The sequence below is a fragment of the Corythoichthys intestinalis genome, chromosome 12, assembly GCF_030265065.1.
Source record: "Corythoichthys intestinalis isolate RoL2023-P3 chromosome 12, ASM3026506v1, whole genome shotgun sequence".
Taxonomy (NCBI): Eukaryota; Metazoa; Chordata; class Actinopteri; order Syngnathiformes; family Syngnathidae; genus Corythoichthys; species Corythoichthys intestinalis.
The window spans coordinates 33,230,107-33,249,114 of NC_080406.1; the positions used below are offsets into that span (position 1 = coordinate 33,230,107).

Genomic DNA, 19,008 nt, shown 5'->3' on the forward strand with positions numbered 1-19,008 from the left:
GATTAATTTGTAAAAAGTATTGTTCTTTGGGCCACAAGTTTGGGACCCTTGTCCTATATGAATGTAATAAAACATGTTTTTAAACGATCATAATTCATGCATATAAGGGTTAAAATGCGTTATTTTATAACACATTTAAATCTTTGAGATTCAGCGAGATCTTCCCCTAATATAAACATTTACAAACAGTGCCGTAAAAAATGTATTTGCCTATTTCTTAAATAAATCTACTCTAAATACATACAAATATATCTTAAATACTAATAGTTGGGGGGGGGGGGGTGAAGCATATTATTTGGAGGGACATTTCATTCTGTCTACTCTCCAGTGCTGTATTTAGTTTCTGTCTAGTTTTCTGTTTAGTTTGTCAAGTTTATGCATGACTCACTCATTCTATCGAAATGCTCTTAAACGAAGTAGAATTCTCTCTCTTATACAATACAGTAATATGTGCGTGAGTAGTTTGGCACTCCTGTAATATATTCTGTTTTGACTTCAGCCAAATGTTAAGTTTGCGTCACTCTGGTGTGCACGTGTTGAAGTAGACAAGTCTTGAGTTGTCCAGTGAATTCTTGAGGCTGTTTAACCAGCTGGCTCTTTCTACACTTATACTGTACTTCACACTATAAGCACCACCTTAGCTAGTTTATGAGTAATACCTTTTTTTCGTTAGTTATATGTAAAAAAATAAAAATAAAAAACTACGCAACTTCTTTTTCAGTACGGTGTGAGACACAGTTGTTAAATTCCAATATGTTGGCGTGTCGTACCATGTTTTTGTAACACACAATCAATATTTTGTCAAATTGTGGTTTATCATATCATGTTCTCTGCATTATCATATTAAGATAAACGTATCCAATATTGATAATGTAGTGTAGTGTACAATTTATTTATTTTTTTGGATACTTGTAGAAAAGTGTCAAATGAGGACATTGTAACATAGCTTATGTTTTTCTTCCAGTATCATATCAATACACAAAAAGTGTCACATCTCGATACTGGGATGATCTGTATCGTGTTTTTTTCTGATATTATGTTAATATCAGGAAATTGTCAAGCAACTAGATCGCGATGTTGGATGTTTTATGTAAATTTGTATCAACAGACTTGTAGAAAAAGTATCAAATAAGGACATTGTAATCACTTCGCTGCATTGCAATGTAATGCATCGTGTTTTTTGCAATATCGTATCAATATACAAAAAAAAAGTGTCACTTCTCGATATTGTGAAGTTCAGTATCATGTTTTTGGGGTATTATGTTTACCCTTTCAGGGATAAATGGTTACTTTAGAGGACAACTATTCAAAAGTCTGCACTTCAACCATTTACCGTATAAACTGCTGACTATTTTTGGAAATATATTTAATTATTTTGACACTTAAGCCCTTTATAGGGAAAGTGACTATTTTTTGTCATTTGACAAACATAAATAATACAAATTATCATATAATCTTAAAAATTATTTTAAAAATTATCATAGTACTTTTATGATATATAATACTTTTATAACTCAATACAATAATAATAAAACTATATTAAAATGAATAAAAACAAATACATACTGGTTATAGCGCCAAGTAAAACTCTTAAGTTGGTTTTTTTTTTTCATAGTATTTAACTCATTGCATGTGAATGAACATTCATTCACCCCTCCCAGTCAAAATGGATTGGAAGTCAAGCGCCGTCAAATGGTAGCTATTGAGTTCAATAAGTCCCCTTTAAAAGTTAAAATATTTATATATATGGCAGAAAACACTCAGGTGACTTGCAGTTCCGCTCTGAGACCCCCAATTTGGCCAAATTTCAAAAATGTCCTACATGCATATGTGATACAACATTGGAAAGCTTAAAATCTCAATTTTCTATTTCTTTTTTAAACCCCGAAGACAAACTCGAGGTGAGAGCATGAGAGAGCATAATTATAGACACCATGATTTTCACGAGATATTATCACGTACTTACCTTGTTTGGATCCGAAAACTCCGTGTAGCATGTCTTATCGAATGTCAAGACATTGCTGTGAATGGCCACAGCCGGACGTTTGGGGGATTTTATGTTTTGTTGTTTTTTTGTTGTAAGATGTAAAGTATACGATGCGATCCTGATTTTAAAAAACAAAACAAAACAACAACAACAACATAATAGGCTAAAGATTAATTAAATCTTTTAGTGCCATTAGCGACAACAGATGTCAAATTTGTGAACGTGTAATGCTATCAGTGGTTAACTAATGAGTTAATTGCACAAGAACGAAGGTGTGACCATACCAGCCTGAGAAAGTGTTTCTCCGCAACTTGTTCACACAGAAAATTGAGCAATGGCAGGAAGTTGCACTTCTTCAGAACTTACGCCCACGTATGTTCTTACCCAAAATATTTCATGATTTTAAAATTCCAAAAATGTTATCATACAAAACGAAACAGAGGAGGAAAAGCCAACTTTCGCAGCACCCATCTGGCAACCCTTTCTGCCCCTCCCCCAAGTGACCCGCTGACCTACAGCACAAAAGCACACAAGGGGGGATGTTGAGGCATGTGGGGTGTTATTTTGCTCTGTAGTGGGAAACACAAGTAAACCCGCTACCATAACTGCTTTCTTTGTTATTTTCAGCAAATGAACAATTTGTGGTAAACAATGAAGTTGCATTTCAGTGACACATTTCTACATTCACGGGCCAAACTATAAATATCAAACAAAAATAATGACATTTACTCATTATCTGCCATTGTCTTGAAGTATGTTTCTGCTTGTGACATTTTTTTCTATGTACCCATCCCCCACACTTTAGCCGTCGACAGCTGGAGGCAAACCAGCTGAGCGGTTGTCATAGAAAGGCCTCAGTTGGCTTTCAGGCGCAGACATTGCTAGTCGACGCTTAGATGACAACACAAGTGTCACTTTTTGACCTTCAACCTTTTCGTTCATGTCAACAAGTCATATCAAGTCGTAATGTTACATACTGTAACTTTACATAATATTACGAGTTTAACGTCATTTTTTTCTCTTAATACTATGACTTTAATCTCATAATATTGCGACTTTTTTCTCACTGTTATCCTCGTAATGCACTGTATGACTTAACTCTCGTAATATTATGACGTCCCATAAGTTTGTAACTTTAGCCTCGTAGTATTACAAAGTATGACTTTTTTCTTGTAACATTACCACTTTAATCTACTAATAGGCTGACTTAATTGTCCTAGTCCCAATTTTTCCCCCTCTTTGGCCCCAACACTACATTGTAAAAAAAAAAAAAAAAAAAAAAAATCCTAGAAAAAGGATCACTTTCTGAATTTGTTTTCACATTTTGCAAGACATGTTCATGCGTTGTGTGTATTCCCATCCTGCTGAAACATTTCCCGCCTATACATCAAGGAAGCTTGCATTTTCTGCCCCCTCGGGACCTTCCCTAGCCAAGCACGTTTTAACCTCTGACCCCGTAACCCCCCCCCACACACACAGACACACACACACTGGCTTCAGCTACACTGCACTCAACCAGCGTTTTTTGCTTCGTGTATGTCACTTTAACTCAAACGAAATTGTCTTCAAAATACATTTTTGCCTACTTACTTTTTTTACTTAATAAAAAAGGGGTGATACTGAATTAATAGTTTTATAGAGACATTGTCAAGTTCTTTTTTTAGCCTCTTAACTCATTGGCTGCCATTTATAGCGATAGATATCCGTACCAATGCAATCTCATGAGAAAAAAAATCTCTAATTACCAAATCAAAGTCAAATAAAAACACATGAACATTCGTTCATTGGACGTCTACTAGGGAGTCTCTTTTAAGTTCAATAACAAATATTCGCTTGGACATATTTTTTATTGAATTGTTTTTTAAATAAAATGGAAAAAAATATTTCAATAGTCATTTTTTTTATATACTGATGACTTAATAATTGTCAATATCCTCTTTTTGAACACAGCACAAATATGTCCAATCCATTTGAAGTGGGAGGGTGGCAGAAAATTTACGTTTGCTCATTAGCCGCCGACCCTCCAACCTCAAATGGATTGGACATCTACTGGTGATAAACTAATTTAATTTCACAGAAAGGTGATTGGACGCTACATGATTGGACATCTATTACAGTCAAAGGCAGTGAGTTAGTAGCAAATATCATGAGATTGTTTTTTTTTTCTTTATTTGCATTTTTTTTTTTTTTTTTTAAATAAAAGGGCAAAAACATATTTTTTAATGATATATATATACATATAGTCATGTGAAAAAAAAAATTAGGACACCCTGTTTAAGCCTGTGTGTCTTCTAACATATTTGGTCATATGGATATTTAATATCAATTTTAACAATCGTGAGAGATTCAAGTAATAGAACTAAACAAAACTGGGAATTTTTTTTTTTTTTTTTTTAAATAACTCTGTAAAATGAAATTTTAAATAAAAGCAATTTCTGTTAAGGAATAAATTAAGACACCCCCACATTCAATCCCACTTAAAATGGCTAAAATCACACACAGGTGTATCACATCAGGTGCACATGATTAGAACATCATTACCCAGTGTTTTGAAAGAGGTTTGCCTTATTTAAACCTCACATTTAGTTTGGTGTGCCCCTGATTGTTGAACTGAGAGAAAACACCATTGTGAGATCAAAGGAGCTTTCTAAAGCCTTCAAAAAGTCTGTTAAGGGATTTCAAAAGATCTAAAAAAAAATTTAAATCAGCCATTCCACTTTCCGTAAAAAAAAAAAAAAAAAAATCTACACGTGGAGGACATTCAAAACAACTGCTAACATGCCCAGGTCTGGCCGTCTAAGCAAGTTCACCCCAAGGGCAGACCGCAAGATGCTAAAATAAGTCTCCAAAAACCCTCACATGTCATCATGAGACCTACAGCAGGCTCTTGCTACTGTTGATGTGAAAGTGCATGCCTCTACAATCAGAAAGAGACTTCACAAGTTTAACCTTCATGGGAGGTGCGCAAGGAGGAAACCTTTGCTCTCCAAGAAGAACATGAAGGCAAGACTGAAGTTTGACAGAGTGACTATAGACAAAGACCACGACTTCTGGAAAAATGTTATTTGGACGGGATAAATCTAAAATTGAATTATTTAGACAACAGAACAGAGAACATGTTTCGCGCAAACCCAATACAGTATTGCAGTAAAAGAACCTCATACCAACTATGAAGCATGGAGGTGGAAATGTCATGGTTTGGGGATGCTTTACTGCAGCAGGACCTGGCCAGCTCACATTCATAGAATCCATCATGAATTCTATCGTGTATCAGAAGGTGCTTGAGAAACATGTGAGATCATCTGTGAAAAAAATTAAAACTGAAGGGAAATTGGACCTTGCAACATGACACCCCAGGAGAAAGCCTCTTCTGAAGACGGTACACAAGAAAGCCCGCCCGTCTCATCAGACCATAGGACATGGTTCCAGTAATCTATGTGCTTTGTTGACATGTCTTCAGCAAACTGTTAGCTGGCTTTCTTGTGTACCGTCTTCAGAAGAGGCTTCCACCTGGGGTGACAGCCATGCACACCAGTTTGATGTAGAGAGTGGTGTATGGTTTGACACCGACCCCCCACCTCTTCAATCTCTGCAGCAATGCTGACAGCACTCCTGTAACGAGTCACATGACATTTTGGAGGGAAAATAACAAGCAGTACTCAATTTGGACATTTAGGGATGTACGTAGTTTTTATGGGGTGCACTCAGTTTTGTTGCCAGGGGTTTAGATATTAATGGCTATATTTCGAGTCATTTTGAGGGGAAAATAAATAAATTCGATTATATAAGCTGCAAACAGACTACTTTTCATCGGGTCAAAGTGCCATTTTGTCAGTGTTGTCCCATGAAAACATATACTTAAATATCGGCAGAAATAGGAGGGGTGTACTCACTTTTGTGATACACTATCACATTTTTCACATTATATTTTCAAATTTAGAGGTAAATCTCTTGATTTCTGTAGCCCTCCCTTTTTTATTGATGACTACATATTTCATTTCAATTTCATTTTGGCAAAGTTCGATGCAGATGATTTACTTTCTCAGGCCACACAAAATGACATGGCGGGCCGCATCTGGCCCCTGGGCCTTTAGTTTGACACCTGTGCAGTAAAAAGTAAAAAAAAAAAGAAAAACACCTTCCTTTTCTTACTCAATAGGGTTTTTGTTCTATCTGTGTGTGTGCACATGAGAGGCTTGGTGGGTGTCTCCATTCAGACATGTTCTCACTCCATCTAAACAGCAGCAGCTGGGCGACACATTCATCACACTAATGTGAAACAAGCGCACGCACACACACACGCATGCACACACACAATCTATGGTGACACGTATGTAGACATGTTTTGTCTCGCATATGCTCAAGAAAACAAGTTTAGGTAGTAGTTTCAAACTATTATTGTTTTATTGCTTAGTCATTGTTTGAAGATGACTTAAAGCAGGGGTCTCAAACCGATTCCACAAAGGGCCGCAGTGGGTCCTGGTCTTTGTTCCAACAGATCCAAAACAGACAGTTCAACCAATGAGGTTTCTGCTGAAGTAAGCAGCACCTGACTGCAATTAACTGATTACACTTGTTAGACACCAGATTGGTGAAAAGGGATTGTTCTCGTTTGGTTGGAATGAAATCCAGTACCCACTGCGGCCCTTTGAGGACCGGTTTGAGACCTGTGACTTAAAGTGTTCATGTACATTAACTACTTGATGTCTGAATTTACATTTAATACACAAAGCATTGGAGGAATACATAAAAGTAGTATTCATGAAAACATACTAAATATAGAAAATTAAAGTGAAAAATACAGCTGAAAATGAGAAAATCCTTAACCCCCCAAATATCATAAAAAGAAAATTATAAAAATAATAGTGAACATAGAAAATATAAAATCATAAATTAAAAAATTAGGAATTAATATTTTTTTCATTTTTATTGATCATAATTTTTCCCCAAAATTGTTTTAAAATGTATAATTTTATCATCTTTTATATTTAATTAATTTTCCAATGAACTTTTTTCAAAAAATCTTTTATTATTTCAAGTATTAAGCTGTATTGTCAATTTTCTTTTTTTAATATTTTGAGATGTACTTCTGTGAACTCATTGACTGTGACAGACGTCCAATTCAGTTTGACTAGGGTTAGGATTAAAAGATCGCTGTCAGCCCTCCCAGTAAAAATGGATTGGACGTCTATCGTTGTCAATGGCAGTGAAAGAGTTCCACAGTATGTAAATTCAGGCATCGAGGGTTTATGAAACAAAAAGGTTTCACAATAAGCACAGTTTGATCTTGGAACAGATCATATCTATTATTTCCTACAGGAAATCAAAACCACAAAGTTGTCCTTTTTGACGACCAATCAAAACTCAACAGCTTTTTGATGAGCTGAATGGTCTCCAGACACTTTCGCGAACTCTCACTAAAGTGACATTAAAGTTCACCTGCCGTTATGCCGCGGCTTTTTGCCAACACCGAGACTTTTGCGCCTGTCGTGAATCATGCGCATGAGTTTGTCCATGCCTTCGCGCAGCCCCTCGCCGATAATGGCGCAGGCGGGCTGCACGTGGTAGCATGTGGTGGGCGCCAGCTCGCCTAGTGCTAGTCCACGCTCAATGGCCTCCACCGGCAGCGAGCGAGGTAGGTCCTGCTTGTTGGCGATGACCAGAAGCGGGGCGCCGAGATTCTCCGACAGACGCGTCACCTGATGGCGTGAAAAGACCCCAAGTTACAAATCAGGAGTGTTCTTGGCAATACAATATCGATTCAATTCAAGGGCCTTCTATCGAGTTAATACAATCACTTAAGTACAGTACATAGCATTTACAATTATTTGATAGCTTAACATTACAGACATTGTTGCCATCAATGGCACCAGAGTTAATCACCGAAAGTTGACTTTTGACACATAAATGTTGCAATTTACCCCAAGAGTCTCATAAAATTGTTCACATAAAGACATGAACTGAAAAAGCTACATTTTGTAACAAAAAATATATGCACTGTAGAAAAATTTACTTCTTAGATTAGTTTTATCACACAATACTTTTTACTTGTACTTGAGTAGATTTGTGAAGAACAAACAATACTCTTACTCCACTACTTTGGGCTACACTGGAGTGCTTACATTTTCCTTTTTCATACTACAGAACAGATTGACTTTATTTCTGCCAGAGATGACGACTGTGGCTATAATCAGGGGTGAAAGTGGCTAGAATTTCTTGCCGGAACTCCCCGACGTGAAGGCCGCCACGGAGCCAGAAATTTTATTTATCTATTTATTTTCCTTTTTTTTTTTTTTTTTTAAACCTCCTAAAACTACTGAAATGCAAAGAAAACTGTTTTGGCATAGTTATTTCTATAACACATACAAAAACTGAAATTGTATTTTTTCAATGATTTGCAAAATAAAAGAACAAAAACAGCAATAATGCTAACCTCCATCTCCTAATTTTTACTTTTCCTCATTTCCTGACATACTAAATGCCAAATCTCAATTTTAACTACTTAAGAACATAGGATGCATATTAAAATTGAAGTTAATGTAAACATTTACTTTTGCAGTCTTTTTTTTTTTTTTTTTAAATAATAAAAAGATAAGTAACATACATTCAGAAAAATAAGTACAAATGACTTATATTATGCAGAGTGAAATGGAATATATTTTGAAGATCGCGCAAACATTTACGTTTTTAAATCATAAGGAAATGAATAAGTAGCCAAACATAAATGTTTGTCCAACGTGCACATTGACAGCTAAGATGTTCTGAACGTCCCTATCAGAGCAAATAAAACCAAATATGATAAATAAGCCTCCTTAACTCTTTGCTTGCTCTTAAAGATTTAATCGATTTTCTGTTGCATTGGCCTTTTTATGTCCCATCAATTCAACAAACTTTTTTTTCTGTTCCAGAAAACATGCACATTTGAACCAATCAGAGCTAACTATCTCTGCTGATCACATGTCAGTATGTCAGCCAACTGAACGGATAAATGAGTCTAGGCGTTTTCCTTTGTTGCGTGCATTCGCACATTGACGTGACTCATCATCGTCAGACTCTGATAAGTGCAGCAGCTGGGGAAATCTCCATGCCGTCCGTGGAATAAAATAAATATTAAATATCGGTGGAAACAGATTAAGCTACACAAGCACTTTATTATGCTTGTTGTCAACACTTTTGTATGTAAATCTGACGTTGGTAGGTAAATTGTTTTCTTCTTGGAGACGATATGCATTTGTGTCAGCTTAGCATTTTTTTTTACATAGCGTTTTGACAGTTGCCATCATATTTTTGGAATCAAAGCACTGCACCGTGTACCGGAACAGCATTCAGGCCCTGAATCTTATACCGGAACTGCATTCCTACTAGTGATGCACGATAATACATTTTTCAACCGATAACGATAACCGATAATTTCCTCCTCATTCCAACCGATAACCGATAATGTCAAGCCGATAATTCTATTAAAAGATTCATGTAAAATTTTATTGTATACAAAAAAGAAAATATTACTGTGCAAAAATATAATTTATTGCTCTTTTTTTCAACATAAAATATGAACAAGTTGTCAATTCCAACATCTAAATAATGACAAATTGTCTGACATTGTGTAATGGTAAACTTTTGGCAACAATTATTTACAGAGTAAATACCTAAGTTGCACAAAAATGCCTTTAAAAGTAAGCCATTCCTAACATATATAACATTAAAGAGCATATGACACGAGAAAAAAAAGTCTTAAATGGCATTATTATGTGAATTAGAATCATATTTTGAGACGATTCGACTATATACAACAATTTAGCAAAGCACAGATGACGAGAAATTAGTCTTTTAATCTGCCAGTTAGCCACGCCTACCATTATAGGGCTTTAGCGTCCCCAACAGGTGGATGACGTCAGCGGTAGACTGGGCTCATCGGTTTTACTTTTCAGCCCATTGAGGGGGAATTATTCAGAACGAGGAAAATGCGACGAAGAGAGACGCAAAATGTCATTGTTTCAGTCTCTCTATTCCAGTATTTTTACAGGATATTCTTTTTATCCAAGTATTTTTCCCCAATAGCTATATAAATGGCTTGAGAAGGACCAGTCAGCCCGTCGAGGGGGAACTATTCACAATGAGGAAAACGCGACGAAGAGAGCGGCAAAATGTCATTGTTTCTGTCTCTTTACTTCAATATTTTTACAGGATATTCTTTTTATCCAAGTATTTTCCCCAATTGCTAAATAAATGGCATGGTCATGACATTCATCTTGTGCTGAATGGAATATGAAATAATAAAAATGCATTTATTCAGGACGACATGGCAAAATTACTCCATAATGGTCAAAACTGTCGACTTCACCTTCACTGTCGCACCTCCCGAACGATATTTTATGACACCTAAATCGGACATATGTCATTTCCCTTCCCCGGCTTCGGAGAATGTAAACAAACCAGAAGGCGTGACAGCTAGCCGACATGCTAACCCGAACCGAGTGATGTTTCAAAGTCTTCGAAGCGGAAAATCACACATAACTATCCTGGATTATTTGACATGACGACTGGGTTGTCGATTGTCTTCGCGGATCGGCAAACCACCCGGCGGAGAGCAATTTACAGTTCCTTCACCGGAGGAGGGTGGCTGGAGTTGTTGTGCAGCTAACGTGCTGCTGCTAATGAGCATTAGGAGAGCTTTTTACATGCCTATCAATGATCAAACGTAAGTAGTCCTTCATTTAAAGGAAGTTTGTATTGTTTACTTTGTAATCGCTGTATTCGTATTTGACATAATACAAAACAAGATGTTTACTCACTTCCTCGTAAGTCCAATGGTCCCACAGTAAATATCCACGGTGAATGGGAACCTTTTGATACTCCAAAAAGGCGCATACGCCTCTCCCTCATACAGAATGATTTTTCTGCAGCCGTTTGGCTGGCGTGATGCGAAAAATAAACATATTAATCCGCAAAATCAGCTGAATCCTTCGTCCTCATACACAACAGTACACTGTAGCGTGAAGAGGACGTCTTCTACCGTACACGTCACAGCGCCCTCCTCCTCAATGCAAGACCGAAGCCGGAAGTCACTCATTTTCATGGCGCGGGATTCAAAAAACTAAATAAAAATAGCGATCGCTTCCACACACATCCAAGCGGCCCATATCATTCAGGGGCATAAAATACCGCGTGTATTATGAAATAAACATGCTTTTTCGTGTCACAGGCACTTTAATACACTGCAAAACACACATCCTTAAAACTAGTCAGTTTTAAATGTAAATCTATTGGAAATAAGTGAAATTATCTGCCAGCGCTTCAAGTGTATGTCTCTCAGATTTCTTAGAAGAAAAATAGCGAGCTGAAAATAATCTTAACAGCCTTATTTTAAGCAATAAATTATTATACTTAATCCTAAAAAAAAAAAAAAAAAAAAAAAAAAAAAAAAAAAAAAAAAAAAAAACTTGGAAGAAGAAAATATTTTGAATAATATTTGTGGCTACAGAATATTATTGTTATTTCATTACAACAGGAATGTGCATATTTAAATTGATTAGTGTTAATAAGTGCCAATAAGTTTTGATTATCTACTGTGACTGTAATTGAGCAGACAAATAAGTTAATTTAATTTGAAAAGTGATTGCTAATGTTATATGCTTTGCTGCACACTGTGAAAATGATTAACTAAAAAGAGCGAGATGTCATGTACCCATTCTGCAGCGCTTTGTTTACATTTGCGGCACTCACGACATTTGCTTTACAGCAGCTAAACTGATACACGGCAGTACTATTTGGATGGAGCTGGAGCTCGCATCTCCGTGCGTGTTGTTTTGTGCCTGAGTTTTGTTAAACCGAAAATAAAGGCAGCGTTACAAAGTCATCTGACCGCTCGTCATTTTACATACTGAATGCATTATTGACTTGCTGACTTCGTTTTCTCCATGTTTAAATTATCATCTAACCACTGTGCCGTCATGACAAGATTGCTTACTGGACATCACTTTTCCAAATGTACGTGTTTAAAATGTGATTGGCATGTTTTTCATGAAGAATGGTGGTCGTATAAACTGCATTATTTTTTTATCCAGGGCTTTGGCTCTCGGGTCATTTCGGTAAAAAAAAAATCGGGTCTCATCTCGGCGGCGGCGGCTACGTTCGTACCGGATAATCCGCCCGCACCGGCCGGTTCGCCGCGGCGCATTCGGGGTCTGGCTCTGCTCACGCCGTGAGGGAACGCTCAAGAAACCGGGGTGTTCGCCGGAGGTCCTTGAGCCGGGGAGCCGGGCTCTGCCCGCCTCGCCTCTGGCCAGTCGGCAGTGGCCTGCCGGACTGGCCAGAGCGGCGGGCTCCGTCGGAAGACGGCTACTTGCTGACTATCGGTCTCCAGTCGTGCCGGTGTTTAGCCTTAGATGCGAGTTTACCACCCGCCACGGGCTGCTTTCCCAAACAACCCGACTCTGTATCGTCACAAGCGCCGTAGTTTAACTTTGTGTTTACAATAGCTTTAGCATTCCCGCTAGCAGCAGGCTCGTATTCGTTCCAAAAATCTTTGTGATGCAGTTTTAAATGGATGCTGGGTTAGTGGTTTTGAATGAGGACACTTTCTTTCGGCCTCGTGGAACTTCTGCGGTACATGTTTCGCAGATGGCGAGAGCGTCGTTTTTTTAGTTACAGCCGCCATAATATTCAACTATTTCTTGTCGTGTAACTCCGCCTCCTCAACCCCTCCTCCCTCAGGGGCTTTAGAGAGGGGAGGGGTTGAGGAGGCGGCGTGCTGAATTCTTCGGTTGTGCACATTTGGAGGCTAAATCAAGTATATAATTATCGGATTGCATTACCGGTTGAATTTTTTTATTATCTGGATTATCTGTGTGACGTCATAATTGCCATTATCGGCCGATAATTATCGGCGACCGTGTATCTTTAGTTCCTACCCTGAATCTTATACCGGAACTGCGTTCCTGACCGTTCTGGCCCACTTTCACCCCTGACTATAATTAAGACATTGCAGCAATTACCACATGACTCCATTGTACCATTCATAAGTAATGATGTTTTTCTCCACTAGAGGGCACTTGTGCTGTGTTGTTCTAGCCTGAATTTGATGATTTTTTTGTGCCATCTTTTTGTCCTAATATGGTCATGTAATAGATTACGTATAGTATAATAATTACAGTTCATAAAGATGAAGTTGTGCTGCAAAAAAAATACATTTTTTTTCTTTAAATCAGCCATGGTTGTATGCAGTTAATCACAATGTTACTACATGAGTATTCTTTTCAACAAATACTTTTTTACTTGTACTTAAGTAAAATTTTGGATGACTTCTGTTACTTTTACTTAAGTAATATTATTTAGAATTAACGATACTCTTATTTAAGTAAAATTTTTGGATACTCTACCCAGCTCTGACTAAACATTTGTGAGTGTATTTGTTCACAAAAAACACCATAACAGGAAAGGATTGTATTTACCATGAGCATCATAAAAATTACCAAAATAACCTGACACAACTTCCCCAAAATAACCATTAACAAGGGCGTAGGTTTGGTCTCAGTATTGGTAGAGACGATATAACAGCATAACCTGCATGTACACTTTTTGCTGGGGACGGGAGTTTAATAAGACTATTAATAAGACCAAAAAGACTGGTTGAACTGAGGGTCAGAGCTACATTTCTCAGAAATATGAATCTAATTAATTGATATGCTAAATGATCAATGCCTTCAGGTAAAAGTTACTGCTTTTGTCCACAAGCACAGCCAAACCCAACAAAAATGAAAGCTTATATGGGCTGCTTTAAGACCACATAAATAAAATAAAAATGAAAATTGGGGAGAAGGGGGTTAACCTCGGTTCGCTACATTTCTCACTGTTTAATTAAGGTTAGCAGTAGAAAAAACACACACACAGGAAGATAACTCTCTCTCAAGCAGCTTCCTACTCGAGTTTGGGAAATTCACACAGATTAATGTTATGCTTACTCTGATGCAGGCCGGACTTTCAGTAGCAAAATTAGTGGTGTGTTCCGAACTTCCACAACGGTGACGTCTTTTTACACAACTTACAATGGCTGCTGCTGGCAGAAAAAAACGAATATTCTTCGTCTTCAAAGGGGGCGGCATGTATTAGGTGAGGGGCTTTGATTGCGTTTGTATGGGGGGAGGGGGGGTCAAGTCATCAGCCAATCAAACAAGCATTTGAGAGGAAAAAATGGACTGGCACATTCAACAAGTGAAAAGGGGTCAATGTAAGTTTGAACGTAATGAATGTAATTCACTTAATAATTGTCGGGCCAATTCTATACTTACAACCTATGGGAAGATAATCTAAATGACCTATAAAACTGAAGTCATTATATACTGCAAATAAGGTTGCTTAAAAGTTGGTGGGGACAATTTGGGCATCCTGAAAAGTCGGTAGTGTTATGCCCCTACCGTCCCTATGAAAACCTACGCCCTTGCGATAATGTTACAATTTAACACTTTCATGCGAGAATTATGATTTGAAGAAAAAATGAAAAACTTTCAGGGCATTTATTTAACTCAATGGCTGCCATGGATTGGAGGTCTTGCGCCATCAATGGGCACTGAAACATTAGCATTCACAGCCAGTCTTCCCAGTTGAAATGCATTGGACGTCAATGGCATGCCATGAGATAGATATTGCGAAAAATAACTGCCAGTGTTACTTGGAGCCGTAACCAGTGTGTATTTCTGGGTTCATTTTAATTTCATTAATTTGATTTTAATTTATAAATGTATTTATAGTCGTTAAAATAACAAAAGAATTGTTTTGTTTTTTTTAAATGGTTAATATTTAGGTTTTTCTTAATGACCAAAAATAGTCAGAGCCACAAAACGCAATAAAATATATATTTGCTGCTAAATCCAACCACATTAGACACATGACCCTCTGGTTTGTGTCCCCCCCCCCCCAAGACAGCGTCTGCCCCCGGCTGACCTTATGCAGCTCGGCCCGAGCCTCCTCCAGTCGCTCGGCATCCACCGAGTCGACGACGTAGACGAGGCCGTCTGCGGCGCGGCTGTAGGACCTCCAGAGGGGCCGTAGCTTCTCCTGGCCGCCGACGTCCCACACGTGGAACGTGACGCCGCTTCCGCCGACGGGCAACCGCAACCTCTCAGCGTTGAAGCCGATGGTGGGCACCGTGTTGACGAACTCGTTGAGTTTGAGGCGGTACAGCACTGTCGTCTTTCCGGCTGAGTCCAGGCCGAGCATGACGACATGCAGGTTGCTGGACGCGACACCCCCCATCACGGGTTTCTCCTCGGGGATCCCAGGTGGCTGTCCCGCTCTCCCCTACAACTCGCGTGAGTGACCAGCAGTGACTACGAACTCCGAAAGCAGGCAGGGCGAGAGCCAATTAGCGAGTGAGCAGATCACATGGTCACAAAAAAACAGGAAGCAGCCCATTAAAAAAAAAAAAAAAAGTTATGACAATCAGTGGTTTAAAATCATTGAAACATTGAACAACAAACGCGCAAGAAATAACAGAAAACAATAAATGTACAGAAAAACCGTGATTAAAACTGCAACCCTCTTTAAAATAAACTGCTGTATTTCAAGTAGGGTTGTTCTGATTGTTTTTTTTTTGCTCCCTATCCGATCCCGATCGTTTTAGTTTGAGTATCTGCCGATCCTGATATTTTCCGATCCGATTGCTTTTTTTTTTTGCTCCCGATTCAATTAAAAAAAAAAAATAATTTTTCCCGATCGTATACATTTTGGCAATGCATTAAGAAAAAAATGAATAAAACTCGGACGAATATATACATTCAACATACAGTACATAAGTACTGCATTTGCTTATTATGACAATAAATCCTCAAGATGGGATTTACATTATTAACATTCTTTCTGTGAGAGGGATCCACCGATAGAAAGACATGTGACTTTGTATATTGTGACTAAATATTGCCATCTAGTGTATTTGTTGAGCTTGCAGTAAATGATACTGTGGCCATGCCCAAATGCATGATGGGAAGTGGAACCATGACTGTGTGTAGTGCTACCAATTGATATATCTTCTCTGCGTTGGGAAATAACACAAGGTGTTAAGAAAAAGATCAATTGCTACCATGCTTCCCCACATTGCTTCCTATGATATTTCTAATCGAAGGGAGAGGGATTGTAAGGCTTTAACCAATTAAAAAAAGGCTCCAAAGGCTGCCAAAATTCACTCTACTCATTTAACGCTGCCTTTTATCTCTCTATATAGGTAAAATGGCGCCATTACAGATTGAGCGCGATAATGCGTGAGTGGGTCGTGCAGCGCATGCATTAATTGCATTAAATATTTTAACGTGAAACATTTCTTAAAAAATTAATTACCATCGTTATCGGGATAAATCTGATAACCCTACCTTAAGCCTAAATTAAAGACTCTGGATGAGTGTAACATATTATGTCTGTAACGTTAAATACAATTAGAAAACGATTCAATTAAAATATATATATATATATTAAAAAAAGGCATGGCCGATATTTTTTTGCCGATTCCAAAACTTTGAAAATGACGTGATCGGACCCGATCGATCGGGATGCCGATCTAATTTCAAGCCAAAAGAACTGTTGTGTTTGATAGAACAATATGTCTAAATGCTGCCGTAGCAGTTTCATGGCGCATTAAGAGCCCGACCTTAAAACAAAACAAAAAAAAAAGTTTTCATTTTTCGAAATGACTGTCATTTTTAGCTTAGAATCATTAATTGATGTCTAATGGTTAGTTAATTAAAAAAAAAAAAAAAAAAAAACGAAAATTATTCACTCGCATAATTTATTTTTTGAACAATAAACATACATACAGACATACATATAAACATACATAACAAACAACAGTAATTCAGAAAAAAGTTCACCTAGAAAAAAATTCTTAACAATATTTCACTCAAAATCTCTCGATACATGGCCCCATTCATTCTTTCCTTTACACAGATCAGTCGTCCTGGTCCCTTCGCAGAAAAACAGCCCAGTTGCATGATGTTTCCACCCCCATGCTTCACAGTGGGTATGGTGTTCTTCGGATGCAATTCAGTATTCTTTCTCCTCCGAACACGAGAACCTGTGTTTCTACCAAAAAGTTCTATTTTGGTTTCATCTGACCATAACACATTCTCCCAGTCCTCTTCTGGATCATCCAAATGCTCTCTAGCGAACCGCAGACGGGCTTGGACGTGTACTTTCTTCAGCAGGGGGACACGTCTGGCAGTGCAGGATTTGAGTCCCTGGCGGCGCATTGTGTTACTGATAGTAGCCTTTGTTACAGTGGTCCCAGCTCTCTGTAGGTCATTCACTAGGTCCCCCCGTGTGGTTCTGGGATTTTTGCTCACCGTTCTTGTTATCATTTTGACGCCACGGGGTTGCATGGAGCCCCAGATCGAGGGAGATTATCAGGGGTCATGTATGTCTTCCATTTTCTAATAATTGCTCCCACAGTTGATTTCTTCACACCAAGCGTTTTACCTATTGGCGATTCAGTCTCCCCAGCCTGGTGCAGGTCTACAATTTTGTCTCTGGTGTCCTTCGACAAATCTTTGGTCTTGGCCATAGTGGAGTTTGGAGTGTGACTGACTGAAGTTGTGGACAGGTGTCTTTTATACAGATACTGAGTTAAAACAGGCGCCTTTGTTACTGTGGTCCCAGCTCTCTGTAGGTCATTCACTAGGTCCCCCCGTGTGGTTCTGGGATTTTTGCTCACCGTTCTTGTTATCATTTTGACGCCACGGGGTGAGATCTTGCATGGAGCCCCAGATCGAGATTATAAGTAGGGGCGGCACAGAACAGACTCGGGTTACAAATGGGGGCTCGTCCGGGATCGGCAGCGAAGGTTTCGGGGGGAGAGTGTAACGGGTACACAGAAAGTGTATCCGTTGTAGCACGTGGAAACCTCCCCGCCGATTCCTTCATGTAAGGACGCTAGCGGCTGCGCCGTTGGCTCGAGCTTATTGGCGCAGTGGTTACCGAACTTGCCTGCCAACTAGAATTGTCGCGGCGCGCAGGTTCGCGTCCCAGCCTAGTCAGAGGTGGGAGCGGAACGCGGGGCGGCACAGAACAAACTCGGGTTACAAATGGGGGCTCGTCCGGGATCGGCAGCGAACGTTTCGGGGGGAGAGTGTAACGGGTACACAGAAACCTCCCCGCCGATTCCTTCATGTAAGGACGCTAGCGGCTGCGCCGTTGGCTCGAGCTTATTGGCGCAGTGGTTACCGAACTTGCCTGCCGACTGCGAAGGTTTCGGGGGGAGAGTGTAACGGGTACACAGAAAGTGTAACCGTTGTAGCACGTGGAAACCTCCCCGCCGATTCCTTCATGTAAGGACGCTAGCGGCTGCGCCGTTGGCTCGAGCTTATTGGCGCAGTGGTTACCGAACTTTCCTGCCGACCAGAATTGTCGCGGTGCGCGGGTTCGCGTCCCAGCCTAGTCAGAGGTGGGAGCGGAACGCGGGGCGGCACAGAACAGACTCGGGTTACAAATGGGGGCTTGAGCTTATTGGCGCAGTGGTTACCGAACTTGCCTGCCGACTTCCATTTTCTAATTATTACTCCCACAGTTGATTTCTTTATACCAAGCGTTTTACCTATTGCAGATTCAGTCTTCCCAGCCTGGTGCAGGTCTACAATTTTGTCTTTGGTGTCCTTCGACAGCTCTTTGGTCTTGGCCATATTGGAGTTTAGAGTATGACTGATTGAGTTTGTGGACAGGTGTCTTTTATACCGATAATGAGTTAAAACAGGTGCCATTAATACAGGTAACAAGTGGAGCCTTGTTAGGCCTCGTTAGACCTCGTTAGAAGAAGTTACACCTCTTTAACAGCCAGAAATCTTGTTTGTAGGTGACCAAATACTTATTTTCCACTCTAATTTGGAAATAAATTCTTTAAAAATCAAACAATGTGATTTTCTGTTTTTTCCCCACATTCTGTCGCTCATGGCTGAGGTTTACCCATGTTGACAATTACAGGCCTCTCTAATCTTTTCAAGTAGGAGAACTTGCACAATTGGTGGTTGACTAAATACTTATTT

General features: G+C 39.0%; 1 protein-coding gene across 1 annotated transcript; it reads right to left on the reverse strand.

Moving 5' to 3' along the window:
• Positions 1–3,570: 3,570 nt before the first annotated feature.
• On the reverse strand, positions 3,571–15,430 carry LOC130927338 (ADP-ribosylation factor-like protein 4C). The gene is made up of 2 exons (XM_057853104.1): positions 14,930–15,430; positions 3,571–7,686 (listed from the first exon to the last, which is right to left on the reverse strand). The coding sequence occupies exons 1-2, from the start codon at positions 15,239–15,241 to the stop codon at positions 7,423–7,425; spliced, it is 576 nt and encodes a 191-aa protein (XP_057709087.1). The 5' UTR covers positions 15,242–15,430; the 3' UTR covers positions 3,571–7,422.
• Between the last annotated feature and the right edge of the window lie 3,578 nt (positions 15,431–19,008).

What these genes read in the sequence shown, in the direction of transcription:
- LOC130927338 (XM_057853104.1), bottom strand. Translation starts at nt 15,241, where the DNA reads ATGGGGGGTGTCGCGTCCAGCAACCTGCATGTCGTCATGCTCGGCCTG. An exon ending in CTCGGGCCGAGCTGCATAAG is followed by an intron (nt 7,687 to 14,929) that starts GTCAGCCGGGGG and finishes TCACGCCATCAG; the next exon opens with GTGACGCGTCTGTCGGAGAA.